General features: G+C 43.8%; 1 protein-coding gene across 2 annotated transcripts in view; it reads right to left on the reverse strand.

Moving 5' to 3' along the window:
• The window catches only part of LOC126071886 (zinc finger protein 709-like), a 1,190,808-nt gene extending 1,176,634 nt beyond the window's left edge, over positions 1–14,174 (reverse strand). Inside the window, exons 1-4 of one of the 2 annotated variants that reach the window (XM_049876296.1) lie at positions 14,042–14,174; positions 6,288–6,414; positions 5,646–5,829; positions 92–5,086 (exon numbers count right to left, since the gene is read on the reverse strand). In XM_049876296.1, the coding sequence (XP_049732253.1) occupies positions 4,111–5,086; positions 5,646–5,829; positions 6,288–6,414; positions 14,042–14,044 (1,290 nt within the window). In that variant the 5' untranslated portion in view covers positions 14,045–14,174 and the 3' untranslated portion in view covers positions 92–4,110. Of the gene's footprint in view, positions 1–91; positions 5,087–5,645; positions 5,830–6,287; positions 6,415–14,041 lie in introns of those variants that run through there. The other variant, XM_049876295.1, reaches the window with a different exon arrangement.
• Between the last annotated feature and the right edge of the window lie 751 nt (positions 14,175–14,925).

A 14,925-nucleotide genomic window follows, 5' to 3' on the forward strand; every position in this document is an offset into this window, starting at 1 on the left:
TTTTTACCACTTCTGACACCAGCTGTCCCTCCCATTGCACGCTCTACTTCTCTGCTGGGTTGTGCAATCTGTTGCAATGGCCACACACAACTCACAGACCATACTTACAGTTATTTATTAAGAAACAGGATACAACTCGGGATCAGGGTCAACAGGCTACAACTCAGGATCCGAGTCTGGAAGCGTGCATGCAAAGTTTCCTCTCTTCGGTGCAGGGCAGCTCTCTCAGCTCCTCTGGAACATGCAGGCCTCCTCTTGGCCCCGTCGTCTGTCATCATTGACTCCGGCTGCTGAGCCCCTTCTGGACCTCACACTGCCTTCAGCGTGACAGCCCTTGACCTGTGTTACAGTTCTCTTAGGAGGTTCCCAGAGTCCTCTCTCTGCTTCTTCTCTTTTCTCTCTTCTTTCTCCCTCCTGTTTCTTTCAGTCTGTGAAACCTCTGTGAGGTTGGCTGCTTATATACACAACTCCTTGTCAATTTCAAGACATAGTCCCTCCCACCAGGGCCACAACTGACCAATCCCTTCTCGGTAGGCCACAGACACGTTATCTGCATAGTCTACTGACCAATCACTGCAAGATGCATACCAATCATAGGACAGCCTACAGGGGAGGATCAGACAAAAAGTATCAAACCACAAGTTTTTTACAGCTTACCCAGGAAATGTCAATCAACCAGGACAAAAGGAAGGAATCCTCTGGGGTGGAAAACTAGAGCAATGCTAATTCCACAGGGCTTAGGGGAAAAATTCTCAAGCTGCTTTTCCCACAAAACCAAGGCAAAAGTAGCCACATAAAGGAACTCATTTCACCATACTCATGTATAAAGATTTTCTCCTGGTGTGAATTTTCTAGAGCATGATACATGATTTACTTTTTAGGCTTTCTCACCTTACATTAACAGTGTTCCTCTCTGGTGTGCATTCTCACATGCTATGTTAAAGAGGAAAAAGGGAAGGCTTTCCCACATTACTTACGTTCACAGTTTCTCCGCAGTATGCATTGTCAAATATCCTTTAAGGTGTGACAGTTGACTAAAGGCTCTCCCAGATTGCTTACATTCATAGGGTGTCTCTCCAGTGCACACTCTATGTTTTGTTAAAGATGAGGGACCTTGAAAGCTCTTCCACATTCTTTACATTGACTGGGTTTCTCACCAGTGAGCATTTTCACATGTACTAGAAGCAATGACAACTAAATGTTTTCCCACTTGACATAAATTCACAGGGTTTTGTCCAGTGTATATTCTCACATGTCCATACCATGGACTGCCGTAAGAACAAACAAATCTGCCTTGGAAAAAGTACAACCAGAATGCTCCTTAAAAGCAAGGATGGTGAGACTTCATCTCACACGCTCTTGACATGTTATCAGGAGGGACCAGCCCCTGGAGAAGGACATCATGTTTGGTAAAGTAGAGGGTCAGCAAAAAAGAGAAAGACCCTCGGGAGATGGACTGACACAGTGGCTGCAACAATGGGCTCAAGCATAATGATTGTAAGGATGGTGCAGGACCAGGCAGTGTTTTGTTCTGTTGTACATAGGGTCACTATGAGTCGGAACCGACTCAACAGCACCTAACAACAACATATTGTCCTATGTCTTCAAAAGCATGAATGTTAACTGAAAGCTTTCCCACACTGCTTACATTCGCAAAGTTCCTCTCCAGTGTGGGTTCTCAAAAGTTTTAAAAAGTAAGGCTTTCGCTTACTGCTTACAATCATAGGATTTCTCTCAGAGATTCGAACTGTTCCCTTCCATTTCGAACATCTGCTGAGAATTTTTAAAAAGTTCCTAGGTTTTATGGATTGAATTGTGTCCCCCCAAAATATGTGTTGTAAACCATATCCTCTGTATCTGATCACATAAAAGAGCTGAACAGATTTCAAAGGGCAGCTTGGGAAGACAAAATAAAGTGTAATAACGAAATGTGCAAAGACCCAGAGTTAGAAAACCAAAAAGGAGGAACATGTTTGGCATTTCTCAAGCTGAAAGAACTGCAGAAAAAATTCAATCCTTGAGTTACAGTAGTGAAGGATTCTATGGGCAAAATGTTGAATGATGCAGGAAGCCACCAAAAGAAGATGGGAAGAATACATAAGAGGTACTATGCCAAAACAACTGGCTGGTCCTCAACCATTTCAGGAGGTAGTATAAGATCAAAAACCGACGGTACTGAAGGAAGAAGTCCAAGCTGCACTGAAGGTATTGGCAAAAAACAAGACTCCAGGAATTGATGGAATAGCAATGGAGGTGTTTCAACAAATGAGTGCAACGCTGGAAGCACTCATTCATCTACGCCAAGAAAGCTGGAAGATGGCTACCTAGCCAACCAACTGGACAATATCCATATTCGTGCCGTTTTCAAAGACAGGTGATTCAAAAGAATGCAGAAATTATCAAACAATACCATTAATATCACACTTGAGTAAAACTTTGCTGAAGATAATCCAAAAGCAGTTGCAGCAGTACATCGACAGGGAACTGCCAGAAATTCAAGCCAGATTCAGAAAAGGACGTTGGAGAAGGGGTATCATTGCTGATGTCAGGTGGGTCTTGGCTGAAAACTCAGAATACCACAAAGATGTCTACCTGTATTTTATTGACTATGCAAAGGCATTCGACTGTGTGGATAACAAATTATGGATAACACTGTAAAGAATGAGAACTCCAGAAGACTTAACTGTACTCATCAGGACCCTGTACATAGATCAAGAGGCAGTCGTTCGAACAGAAGAAGGGAATACTACATGGTTTAAAATCAAGAAAGGTGTGTGTCAGGGTTGTATCCTTTCATCATACTTACTCAATCTGTATGCTGGGCAAATAATCCGAGAAGCTGAACTTATGCAGAAAAACACAGCATCAGGACTGGAGGAAGACTCATGAACAACCTGCATTATGCAGATGATACAACCTTGCTTGGTGAAAGTGAAGAGGACTTGAAGCACTTATTGATGAAGATCAAACACCACAGCCTTCAGTATGGATTATACCTCAACATAAAGAAAACAAAAATTCTTGAAACTAGAACTATAAAAAAAAATCATCGTAAACAGAGAAAATATTGAAGTTATCAAGAATTTCATATTACTGGGATCCATAATCCACACCCACGGAAACAGCAATAAAGAAATCAAATGACGTATCGCACTGTGCAAATATGCTCCAAAAAGACCTCTTTAAACCTAAAAAGCAAGGTGTCACTTTGAGGACTAAGGTGTGCCTGACCCAAGCCATAGTATTTTCAATCGCCTCATATGCATGTGAAAGCTTGACAGTGAACAAGAAAGACTGAAGAAGAACTGATGCCTTTGAATTACGGTGTTGGTGAAGGACACTCAATGTACCATAAACTGCAAAAGAACAAACAAATCTTTCTTGGAAGAAGTACAGCCAGAATGCTCCTTGTGAGGATGGCAAGACTTCATCTCACGTACTTTGGACATGTTGTCAGAAGGGATCAGTCCCTGGAGAATGACATCATGCTTGGTAAAGCAGGGGGTCAGCAAAAAAGGGAAACACTCTCAATGAGGTAGACTGACAGTGGCTACAACAATGGGCTCCAACATAGCAACAATTGTGGGCATGGCGCAGGACCAGGCAGTGTTTCAGTTCTATTGTACACAGGGTTGCTATGAGTCTGAACCAGCTTGATGGCACCTAACAACAAGTATCTGTGGTTATAATCTCATTTAGGAATGGGTTCTCTTTGTTATGTTAATGAGGCAGATATTAGTGTAGGGTGTGTCTTTAGTCAATCTCTTTTGAGATATAAAAGAAACAAGCAAGAGGGAGGAGCAGAGATGGGGGAAGAGTGATGCCAAGCCACATGAAGATTACTTAGGAGCAGACGCTCAGAAGAAACAAGAGCCTTCCTCCAGATCCAGGAGAGGAAAAGCCTTCCCCTAGAGCCAACACCCTGAATTTGGACATCTAGCCTCCTAACAGAAAATAAATTTCTCTTTGTTAAAGTCATCCACTTGTGGTATTTCTGTTTTAGCAGCAGTAGGTAACTAAGACACTAGGCAATGCTAATACTGCTGGTTGGGACCAATTCTGAGAACTGCTAGCAGAGCAGGTGTTCTCAAAATTCATTATACATAAGAATCACCTGGGGATCTTGTTAAAACGTAGATTCTGATTCAGTATATCTGGGGTGGAAATGCAAATTCTCAGCAGGGGTTCAAACTGGAATGAACTGGTTGGAAACCGTGGTTTCTCTCCACTGTGTAATCTCATATGTTGTTGTAATGATGAGGAAAGTAGAAAGACTTTGCCACATTGTTTACATTCATGAGTTTTCTCTTCCCTGTGCAATCGTTTATGTGTTCGTAAAGATGAGGACCACTTGAAGGTTTTCCCACATTCCTTACATTCAAAGGGTTTCTCTTTACTATGAGTTCTTTCATGTCTTTGAAAGTAATCGCTATCACTGAAGGCTTTCCCACAATGCTTACATTCGTACGGTTTTTCTCCAGTATGCGTTCTCATATGTCTTTGAAGGTGTGTCGGATGAATGAAAGCTTTCCCACACTGCTTACAATCATAGCTTTTCTCTCCACTGTGCAATCTCATATGATTTTGTAAAGATGGGGCACACAGGAAGACTTTGCCACACTGCTTACACTCATAGGGTTTCCCTCCATAGTGCATTCTCATATGTACTGGTAAAGATGAGTGACACTTGAAGGTTTTCCCACATTCCTTACATTCATAGGGTTTCTCTGTAGTATGGGTCCTTTCATGTCTTAAAAAGGAATGGAGATAAATGAAGGTTCTACCGCATAATTTACATGCGTAAGGTCTTTCTCCACTGTGGCTTTTCACATGCGTTCTTAGGTCTGATGGAAAACGAAAGGATTTCCCACACTCCCGACACTGAAACGGTTTGTATCCAGTGTGATTTGCGACGTGCCTCTTAAGGGAGGTATGATGTATGAAGATTTTCCCACACTCACTGCATCTGTATGGATTGGCTCCAGTAGGAGTTTTCTTGTACATACTAATATTTGGAATCTGGCTGAAAGTTTCTCCACATCGATTACGTTTATTACCTTCACAGAGTTTCTCAACCACATGATTTCTGTTAAAATAGGGAAGTACATTATTTATAGTATATTAGTGATTTATATATTATATGTTAACAATGGACTCAAGCATAGCAACAATTGTGAGGATGGTGCAGGACGGGGCAGTGTTTCATACTGTCGTATACAGAGGCACTAAGAGTTGGAACTGACTCAATGGTACCTAACAATGATTTATTAATATTTACTAATAAATATCAGGATTCCATTTTAGTCAGTTAATAATGTCAGCAAAAAAATGTAGGTTTTGGGGCCTATTTGACAGTTAGTGGCATAAACTAAATGCTCTGAAAGAGGACATAAGCACAGCTATTAATAAAATAATGTTTCTTATACATGGGGTTTCCTTACAACTATTTCCAACTGATTATATGGTTCAAACACTCAATGTATAAGTCAAATTAATGAAAACTTTTTTGTGAAAAATTTCTTGTGAATGAATACAAATGCAGCTAGGCCTATGTGGGGTTTTTGCTTGTTCATTCACTGCTCTAATTTCAAGAAATACTAAGATTCTCTCCTGGGACAATGCTTTCTCTTATAAGCACAACTCACCTCAGATAGTTCCCAAGGTTTCTGTGCTGACCTTCAGTGCTGTGGCCTTCCCAAATTTTTCCTAAAATGGAGGCCAAAGAATCCATTCTTGTAAACCTTAGTATCTTATGTTCCTTAGATATTCTGTCCCCATAAATATCCTGTAGAGAAACTGACCCAACGTCCTTAAATTGAGTCTCATCATCTGAAACAAAAAAAGTGAACAAAATCTTACAAGGAAGAAGGGATCTGTTAATAAAAAAAGAGGCTGAGGAGCTTAGCTGTTTCAGGGCTTTATCATCAACAGCCCTCAAGGGCCAAAAGACAAAGCAATTTCATAGACTTGGTAAAATCCTCACGATGGTTCAAACATCTCCAAGCCTGAAAAAATGAGCCATGAAACCTATATCCACACTGATGGCACTAAGTCTTTACTACAATAAGGGAACTTCAGGTCTTTTCGCAAAGGAAGAAAAACTCCATTTAATAGATTCTCAAGGTCATGGGGAAACTACTCAACTCTAGCACCATGACAACAGTGATCATGTCTGTCTCATTGACCAGCATATTCCTCTCTCTACACTTCAAGTCTTAGAACAGGCCTTATGAGCTAGAAGTACTTGTTCTCTAAGTAACTAAGTGTAGGAGTAATATCATCCTTACCTAGTGAGGCCAGGTTCCTGAAGGTTTCCAGCATCACATCTCTGTAGAGCTTCCTCTGAGCAGGATCCAGCAAAGCCCACTCCTCCAGAGTGAAGTCCACGGCCACATCCTCAAAGACCACAGACTCCTGAAACATATGACGTGTGTGTGCAGGAGGATGGGTAAAGCTGACAGCACTGGAGGACTGGGCTCAATTCGCATGCAGTTCAAGCAAGATTCTGCGGTTTCCCACCAACTACCGTACAAATCAGTCCCCAGAGCTCTTACTCTCTGTCCACACTCAGGCGTAGATTAAGCAGCACTACTAACACTGTGACCACTTGAAATCATACTCCTCTCTATCAGAAGGGGTCCAGGTACACCGAAAAAGACAAGCTTAATACTACAGACATGAAACAACTTTTTCCACTTTAAGATCACCGACTCTGTGCTAAAAAAATATTTCATCTCCTTCCCCACTGCTCAGCACATCACTCAGCACTACACCAAGCAAAAGGTCTGAGGTCTGGTAGCATCAGATCTCGCCTAACTTCAGGAGGGCGGGTGATAATCAGCATCAGCCCAAAGGTGATTCCTACAGAGCGGAGGTCAGACATACCTTCACTCTCCAATCTTTTCACCAATTCTGACACCAGCCACCCTCCCCACAGCATTCTCTACTTATCACCTGGGTCCAGTAATTTGTTGCAATGGGTACACACATACTCACAGTTACGGGGTTTATTAAGGAAGTAACAGGTTACAACTTGGGATCAGCTCAGGAAGCACAGAGGCAGGGTCTGGAAGGCTGCCCCAAGTGAAAAGCACATCTCTCCTCCCTTCTTTAGTGCAGGGCAGCTCCCTCTTGGCGTGCACACCTGCTCAGGACAGGCCTCCTCTCAGCCACGCACTCCCCCTTTCAGCCATGCACGCCACTGGTGTGTATGTCTCTCTGTCTCTCTCTTTCTCGGGTCTCTGGTTGTGTTCAGTGTTACAGCCCTCGACCTGCATTTCAACACTTTTAGCTCCACTGGCAGGCCTTCTGCCTGAAGACACTCAGCTGTTTCTCTCCCTCTGCTTCTTCTCTCTTCTCTGCTCACCTCTATGCGATTCGCTCCTTATATAGGCAAGTGGCTCAATCCAATTGGGTGGATTTTCAAGCCATTATTTACATAATAACTGATTAATCCCCTTGCTCTACTGAACTGACCAATCCCCTCACTGGACCACAAGTGCCTCCATCTATCTGCATAATAACTAACATTTTCTGCTGGCAGGGACTGGCTTCTTCCCCAAAGAACTAGGGCAACTATAAGAACCCCGATAGTCTGGGAAAAAAAATCTCCCAAGCTGTTTCCTCTTTTTTTCTCTTTCACAGAACCAAGGCAAAAGGCCATATAAAGGAACCCATTTCACCAAAAGGTCAAACCTAGATGAAATTTTAAAGAATAAAAACACTTTGAGGAACCAGGAGCTATTCCTCTCACCAAACATGAGAGGCCACGTGGCCTGAGGAAACCCATCTTGCAACAAGGGCTGGCTAGTATAGCATCTTCAAAACCTGGCCATTGGAAGCAGACAGGTCCAATTGGCCGAGTGAAAATATTCTTTTCCGGCAGTATTAATCTTATTTGTATAATCATTATTGCAGGCTCAGTGAGTTCTGTGTGGCCTTTGCAATGAATTATCAAACAGCAGAAGTAGACAGTGCCATGGGGAGAATGGCTGGTGCCAGAAACGGTTAAAAAAAAAAAAAAAAAAGGTTGGAGAGCGAAGGTATGTGTGACCTCCACCTCACAGGAATCAGCTTTGTGCTAATGGTGGTCCTCCGCCCCCGCCCCCGAATGTAGATGAGGTATGATGCAACCGCATCTCAGTATCAACCAACTCACTTCCATAAGGAGACAGAGGAAATACTGCCGTGCAAGAAGTAGGATGCTAGAATTCACCTACTCAGCGGAGCAGCAGCAGGAAAGGAAAACCTGTGGCCTTGGCGCACAGCGACGTGCGCTCCCTGGGTCAGCCTGAACTGCCCAGGCTACAGCCACCTGCGGCCTTGGCACACGGCGACGTGCACTCCCTGGGTCAGCCTGAACTGCCCAGGCTACAGCCATCTGTGGGGTTCTTCCACAAACGACGCTGGAACCACTGGGCTTCCACATGTGAAAAAACAGGAGTCTAGACACAGAGCTTACATCCTTCATAAAATTAACTAAAAATGGATGGCAGACCTAAATGTAAGGAGCAATATTATACAATTCACGGAAGATAACATACAAGAAAATCTAGGTGACCTTGGGTTTGGTGATGACTTTGTAGATACACCATAAGCTTCATCCACATGAGGAAACCATGCCAAGTTATACTTCGTTAAAATTAAAAACTGTTCTGTAAAGGACACTGCTGAGAGGATGAAATGGCAAGTCAGGCTGGGAGAAAATAATCTGCAAAACACACTCCGATAAAGGATCTGTTTCCAAAATACACTTAAAACTCAATAAAAAAGCCAATAACTCAATTCCAAAATGGGCAAAAGAGCACAGATACTCCACCAAAGATACACGGGTACCAGATACGTGAATAAGGGCTGTCCCCAGGTTACGAACTTCCAGCTTACAGACAACTTGTACTTGCCCTGTAACGTTATGTGAATTTGTCCTCCCTCTGAAACAATTCAACCAACCAACTCATACTTGAAACAAATTCTTCATCACAATCGCCTTCACGTGCTACACATGCAGCTTTTAAATCATTGAAAAGGCTTTGTCCCCCAAAAACATGCGTCAACTTGGCTAGGCCATGATTCCCAGTATTGTGTGGCTGTCCACCATTTTGTCATCTGATGTGATTTTCCTAAGTGTTGTAAATCCTACCTCTATGATGTTAATGAGTTGGATTAGCAGCAGTTACACTGACAAGTCTGCAAGATCAGATTGTGTCTTAATTCAACAATCTCTTTTGAGATATAAAAGAGAGAAGCCAGCAAAGGGACAGGGGGACCTCATACCATCAAGAAAGCAGTGCTGGGAGCAGAGCGTGTCCTTTGGACCTGAGGTTCCTGCGCGGAGAAGCTCCTAGACCTAGGGAAGACTGATAAAAAGGACCTTCCTCCAGAACTGACAGAGAGAGAAAGCCGTCCCCTGGAGCTGGCACCCTGAATTTGGACTTCTAGCCTACTAGACTGTGAAAGAATAAATTTCTCTTTGTTAAAGCCATTCACTAGTGGTATCGCAGCACTAAATGACTAAGACAGGCTTCGAGCCTTTTCTTGCACTAAAGTAAGGCTAAATCAGAGCTGTCTGCACCTGTTCTGACTCACCTACAAACTCTTCAAGGCACGCTTAGCAACAGATCTCATTTGTAACCTCGCGACTGCCTGTACAAGTATCATGCACAGATAAGAAGATATGAAAAAATGTTCAACATCTATTTCATTAGAGACCTGCTACTTAAAACAACAATGGGATACCACGACACACTTACTACCACGGCTGAAGTCCAAGCCACTGACAACACGAAATGGTCTTGAGGATGTGGAGTCACCGGAACTCTAAGATGTTGCTGGTAGGAATGCAAAATGGTACGGCCACTTTGGAAGACAATCTGGCAGTTTCTTACAAAGCTACACACAGACTGACCACACAATCCAGGTATTTACCCAAATGAACTGAAAAGGTGGGTGCAAACAAACACCTGGACTCGAAGGTTTATAACCACCTTTCTTCCTAATTACCAAAAATTGGAAGCAACTAAGATGTCCAATAGGTAAATGGATAAACAAACTGTGGTATATCCATAACATGGAGTATTACTTAGTGATAAAATGAAATGACAAAAGACATGGAGGAAACTTAAATGCATACTTAAGTAAAGGAAGCCAGTCTGAAAAAACTACACGCTGTATGATTCTAGGAAAATCTGGTGGCGTGGTGGTTAAGAGCTACGGCTGCTAACCAAAAGGCTGGCAGTTTGAATCCACCAGGCACTCCTTGAAAACTCTATGGGGGTAGTTCTACTCTGTCCTACAGGGTTGCTAGGAGTCGGAATCAACTCGACAGCAACGGGTTTGAATTTTTTTAATATGATTCTAACTGGATGACGTTCTGGGAAAGGCAGAGTTATGGAGATGGTAAAAAGGTCAGTGGTTGCCAGGGATTAAGAGGAGAGGGATGACTAGGTGGAGCACAGAGGAATTGTAGGGCAATGAAGCTATTCTGTACAATGCTGAATTGGTGGACACATGGCATTAAGCATTTGTCAAAATTCACAGACGTGGAAAACTCAGAGCAAGAACTCTAATGTAAGCTATGAATTTTAGTTAAACAGCTGATCCCTAACGGTTCATCCACTGTAACAAACGTACCTCAGTGGAGTAAAACATGTAAATAATAAGAGGAACAGCGTGCAGGGAAGAAGGACAGATACATGGGAACTCTCTGTACTTTCTGCACAATTTCTCTGTAAACTACAAACTTGTCTAAAAAATAAAATCTAGTAAAAAAAAGTTACTGGATAATATCAAAGAAGAATGAAATAAATGGAAAAATGGCACAAGTTCTTAGAAAAGAGAACTCATTGCAACCAAGATGTCGGCGCCCTCTAAAGAGAACTATGGTCTTAATAAAGCTCCATTAAAAAACAGTTAAATGGGGAAAAGACGGTCTTTTTAACAAATGGTGCTGGCATAACTGGATATCCATCTGCAAAAAAAATGAAACAAGACCCATATCTCACTCCACGCACAAAAACGAACTCGAAATGGATCAAAGACCTAAATATAAAATCTAAAATGATAAAGATCATGGAAGAAAAAATAGGGACAACGTTAGGACCCCTAATACACGGCATAAACAGTATAGAAAACATTATAAAGAACGCAGAAGAAAAACTAGATAACTGGGAGCTCCTAAAAATCAAACACTTATGCTCATCCAAAGACTTCACCAAAGGAGTAAAAAGACTACCTACAGACTGCGAAAAAGTTTTTAGCTATGACATTTCCAATCAGCACCTGATTTCTAAAATCTACATGATACTGCAAAAACTCAACCGCAAAAAGACAAATAACCCAATTAAAAAATGGGCAAAAGATATGAATAGACACTTCACTAAAGAAGATATTCAGGTGGCTAACAGATATATGAGGAAATGTTCACGATCATTAACCATTAGAGAGATGCAGATCAAAACTACAATGAGATTTCATCTCACTCCAACCAGGCTGGCATTAATCCAAAAAACACAAAATAATAAATGTTGGAGAGGCTGTAGAGAGACTGGAACACTTCTACACTGCTGGTGGGAATGTCAAATGGTACAATCACTTTGGAAATCGATTTGGCGCTTCCTTAAAAAGTTAGAAATAGCACTACCATACGATCCAGCAATCCCACTACTTGGAATATATTCTAGAGAAATAAGAGCATTTACATGAACAGATATATGCACATCCATGGTTACTGCAGCACTGTTTACAACAGTAAAAAGATGGAAGCAAGCAAGGTGCCCATCAATGGACGAATGGATAAATAAATTATGGTATATTCACATAATGGGATACTATGCATCGATAAAGAACAGTGAGGAATCTGGGAAACATTTTCATAACATGGAGGAGCCTGGAAGGCATTATGCTGAGTGAAATTAGTCAGTTACAAAATGACAAACATTGTATAAGACCACTATTATAAGAACTTGAGAAATAGTTCAAATTGAGAAGAAAACATTCTTTTGTGTTTGGGAGAGGGGTACTCACTAATTAGATAGTAGATAAGAACTACTTTAGGTGAAGGGAAAGACAGCACACAGTACAGGGGAGGTCAGCACAACTGGACTAAACCAAAAGCAAAGAAGTTTCCGGAATAAACTGAATGCTTCGAAGGCCAGCGTAGCAGCGGCAGGGGTCTGGGGACCATGGGGGACACCTAAGTCAATTGGCATAATAAAATCTATTAACAAAACATTCTGCATCCCACTTTGAAGAGTGGCGTCTGGGGTCTTAAACGCTAGCAAGCAGCCACCTAAGATGCATCAATTGGTCTCAACCCACCTGGATCAAACGAGAATGAAGAACACCAAAGACACAAGGTGATTACAAGCCCAAGAGACAGAAAGGCCCACATGAACCAGCAACTACATCATCCCGAGACCAGAACAACTAGATGGTGCCTGGCTACAACCAATGACTGCCCTGACACGGAACACAACAGAGAACCCCTGGGGGAGCAGGAGAGCAGTGGGATGCAGACCCCAAATTCTCATAAGACCAGAATTAATGGTCTGACTGAGACTGGAAGGACCCCGGTGGTCATGGCCCCCAGACCTTCTGTTGCCCCAGGACAGTAACCATTCCCGAAGCCAACTCTTCTGACATGGATTGGACTGGACAATGGGTTGGAGAGGGATGCTGGTGAGGAGTGAGCTTCTTGGATCAGGTGGACACTTGAGACTATGTTGGCATCTCCTGACTGGAGGGGAGATGAGAGGGTGGAGGAGGGGGTTAGAAGCTGGTGAAAAGGTCACGAAAAGAGAGTGGAGGGAAAGAGCGGGCTGTCTCATTAGGGGGACAGTAATTGGGAATGTGTAGCAAGCTCTACATGGGTTTTCGTGAGAGAGACTGACTTGATTTGTAAACTTTCGCTTAAAGCACAATAAAAATTATTTAAAAAAAAAAACAACTCCATTAAGTTCTTAAAAGCAGGCTTTTTTTTGGATCTTAGGAAACACTGAAAACTTAATAGGAAAAATAAATGTCCAAGAATAACCACAGTGGTCTGAAGAACAGGTGGAGGTTATCTAACACACCACAAGGATTTTAAAACTGCAGTAATGAACACACTGCAGTATCAGCGCAGGAATCCACAACCAGATCATGGAAACAACGGTCCAGCTGCCCCTGTATATGGAAACCTCATGCAAATCTTTTTTTAAAATCTTTGAGTGCTTTCTTAATTTTAAACAAATAAATACACATTTTACTTTTTAAAAGTTTTAAATTTTAATTGGAAATGAGTTCACTAATTAGGGAACCCAAATCTAATTATCTACACACTAACCTTTATAAAGGTACAAACCCACTTTAGACCACCACGGAGATTTTAAAAGAGACAAACTCAGCGACTGAAGAACTCAGCAAGACCACTCAAACGCAATGTTTACGTACAAAAGGGGCAGTAAAAGTGTAAGGCACCTTTTAGCACTCAATAAGAAAACACACAAGTATCTACCCATTCCCTTCAAAAACTAAAGATGGTAGTTTATTATTATTGCCACAATAACAAGATGTTCCGTGAACAAGCCTAGGTGCTGCAAATCTCATGTCACGGTATTCAGCATTACTGGCAAAAATCGGGACAAGAGGAAAAAGGCCGTCTGCTATTACTGAAAAGAAAAAAAAAACACACACAACCTAAGAAACTTAGGACACTTGTTCCGGGGATATAAAAGGTGAGCAGGAATTTCTAATAAATGGAATGCAAGACGGGAACACTGTAGTATCTTTCCTGAAATTCGCGTGTTTCTCGCCCTTTGCAGGCATTTTAACCCATCTTTCAAGCTCTGTTAATTTAGGGTACGGGCCATGCAGACCGAGTCGGACGCTCCCCCGGGGTCTGTCGGGCCGCGGGGCCCCCTGCCCGGGGCCAGGCCGCCGCTCGTGGGCACAGACAGGACCCGGAGCGGGCGGGGAGCCCGGGGCCGCGCGCGCGGCCGCCGCCAGCGGCGCTGAACCGGCCCCTCCCCTCGCCCGAGTCTCGGACACCCGGCCCCGCGCTCACCATCTCTCAGCCCCGTTTCCGGGGAAGCCCGGAGTCCTGCCTGCAGCCCGGCGGCCAGTGCACGGGAGAGAGCTACGGGTCGCAACCTCGGACGCCCGGGGCCGCGCGGGGCCGGGGAGGCGCGTTCGCGCTGCGGTCGCGCGCGGCATGACGTCACGTGCGTTTACGGAGCCACGCCCCGGCCTCAGAGCCTCTGATTGGACAGCGCTCCGACCCCGCCCCGAGGGCTCTGATTGGACAGTCCTTCAGTTGGCCCAGCCCCTGGATGGTTGAGTGACAGGAGAGCGGACGACTCGTGACTGAGTAGGACAGGCTTCCTCCCGGCCCCGCCCCCGGGACGTCCGCCTTGGACGCCTGCGTTCTGGCCCCGCGCGGACACGGCGTCTCCCCGCAGCCACCGCCATGTCCTCCCGACGCGGGGACACAGGTGCGCGCAGGCACTCCGCCTCGGCTTCAGGAGACCACTCCTCGTCCAGAGCAGGAGGGGCGCCCAGGCGGGGCGGGGATCGGGGGGCCTGGTGTCTCTGGGGTCACTAAAAATTGACATCAACATGGATGAACTTTCAGGGAAAACGCTTTTTCTACTTTGTGCTTGGAATCTTTTTTTTTTTAATTCATTAAAACAGGTGAATTTCTAGTTTGCTTGTGTAAAACACTGAGTTTCTCCCATTTTATGTATGATCAGGATGTTTCCTGTCAATATCCCTTCTCCATGTGGATTCTTCCGCCTCCCAGCAGTTCTCCTGTCCACAGTCACGGTGCCCGGGACCCCACTTCCCAGGCTCCTGCGCTCAGAGATGTGGAGAATCCACGCCAGCCCCCGCTCTCATCCTCAGACCCAATCAGTTGTTACAGGATACATCCCTGCAGGGAGCCCTCTCACA

This window comes from Elephas maximus, chromosome 3 (genome assembly GCF_024166365.1).
Source record: "Elephas maximus indicus isolate mEleMax1 chromosome 3, mEleMax1 primary haplotype, whole genome shotgun sequence".
NCBI lineage: Eukaryota > Metazoa > Chordata > Mammalia > Proboscidea > Elephantidae > Elephas > Elephas maximus.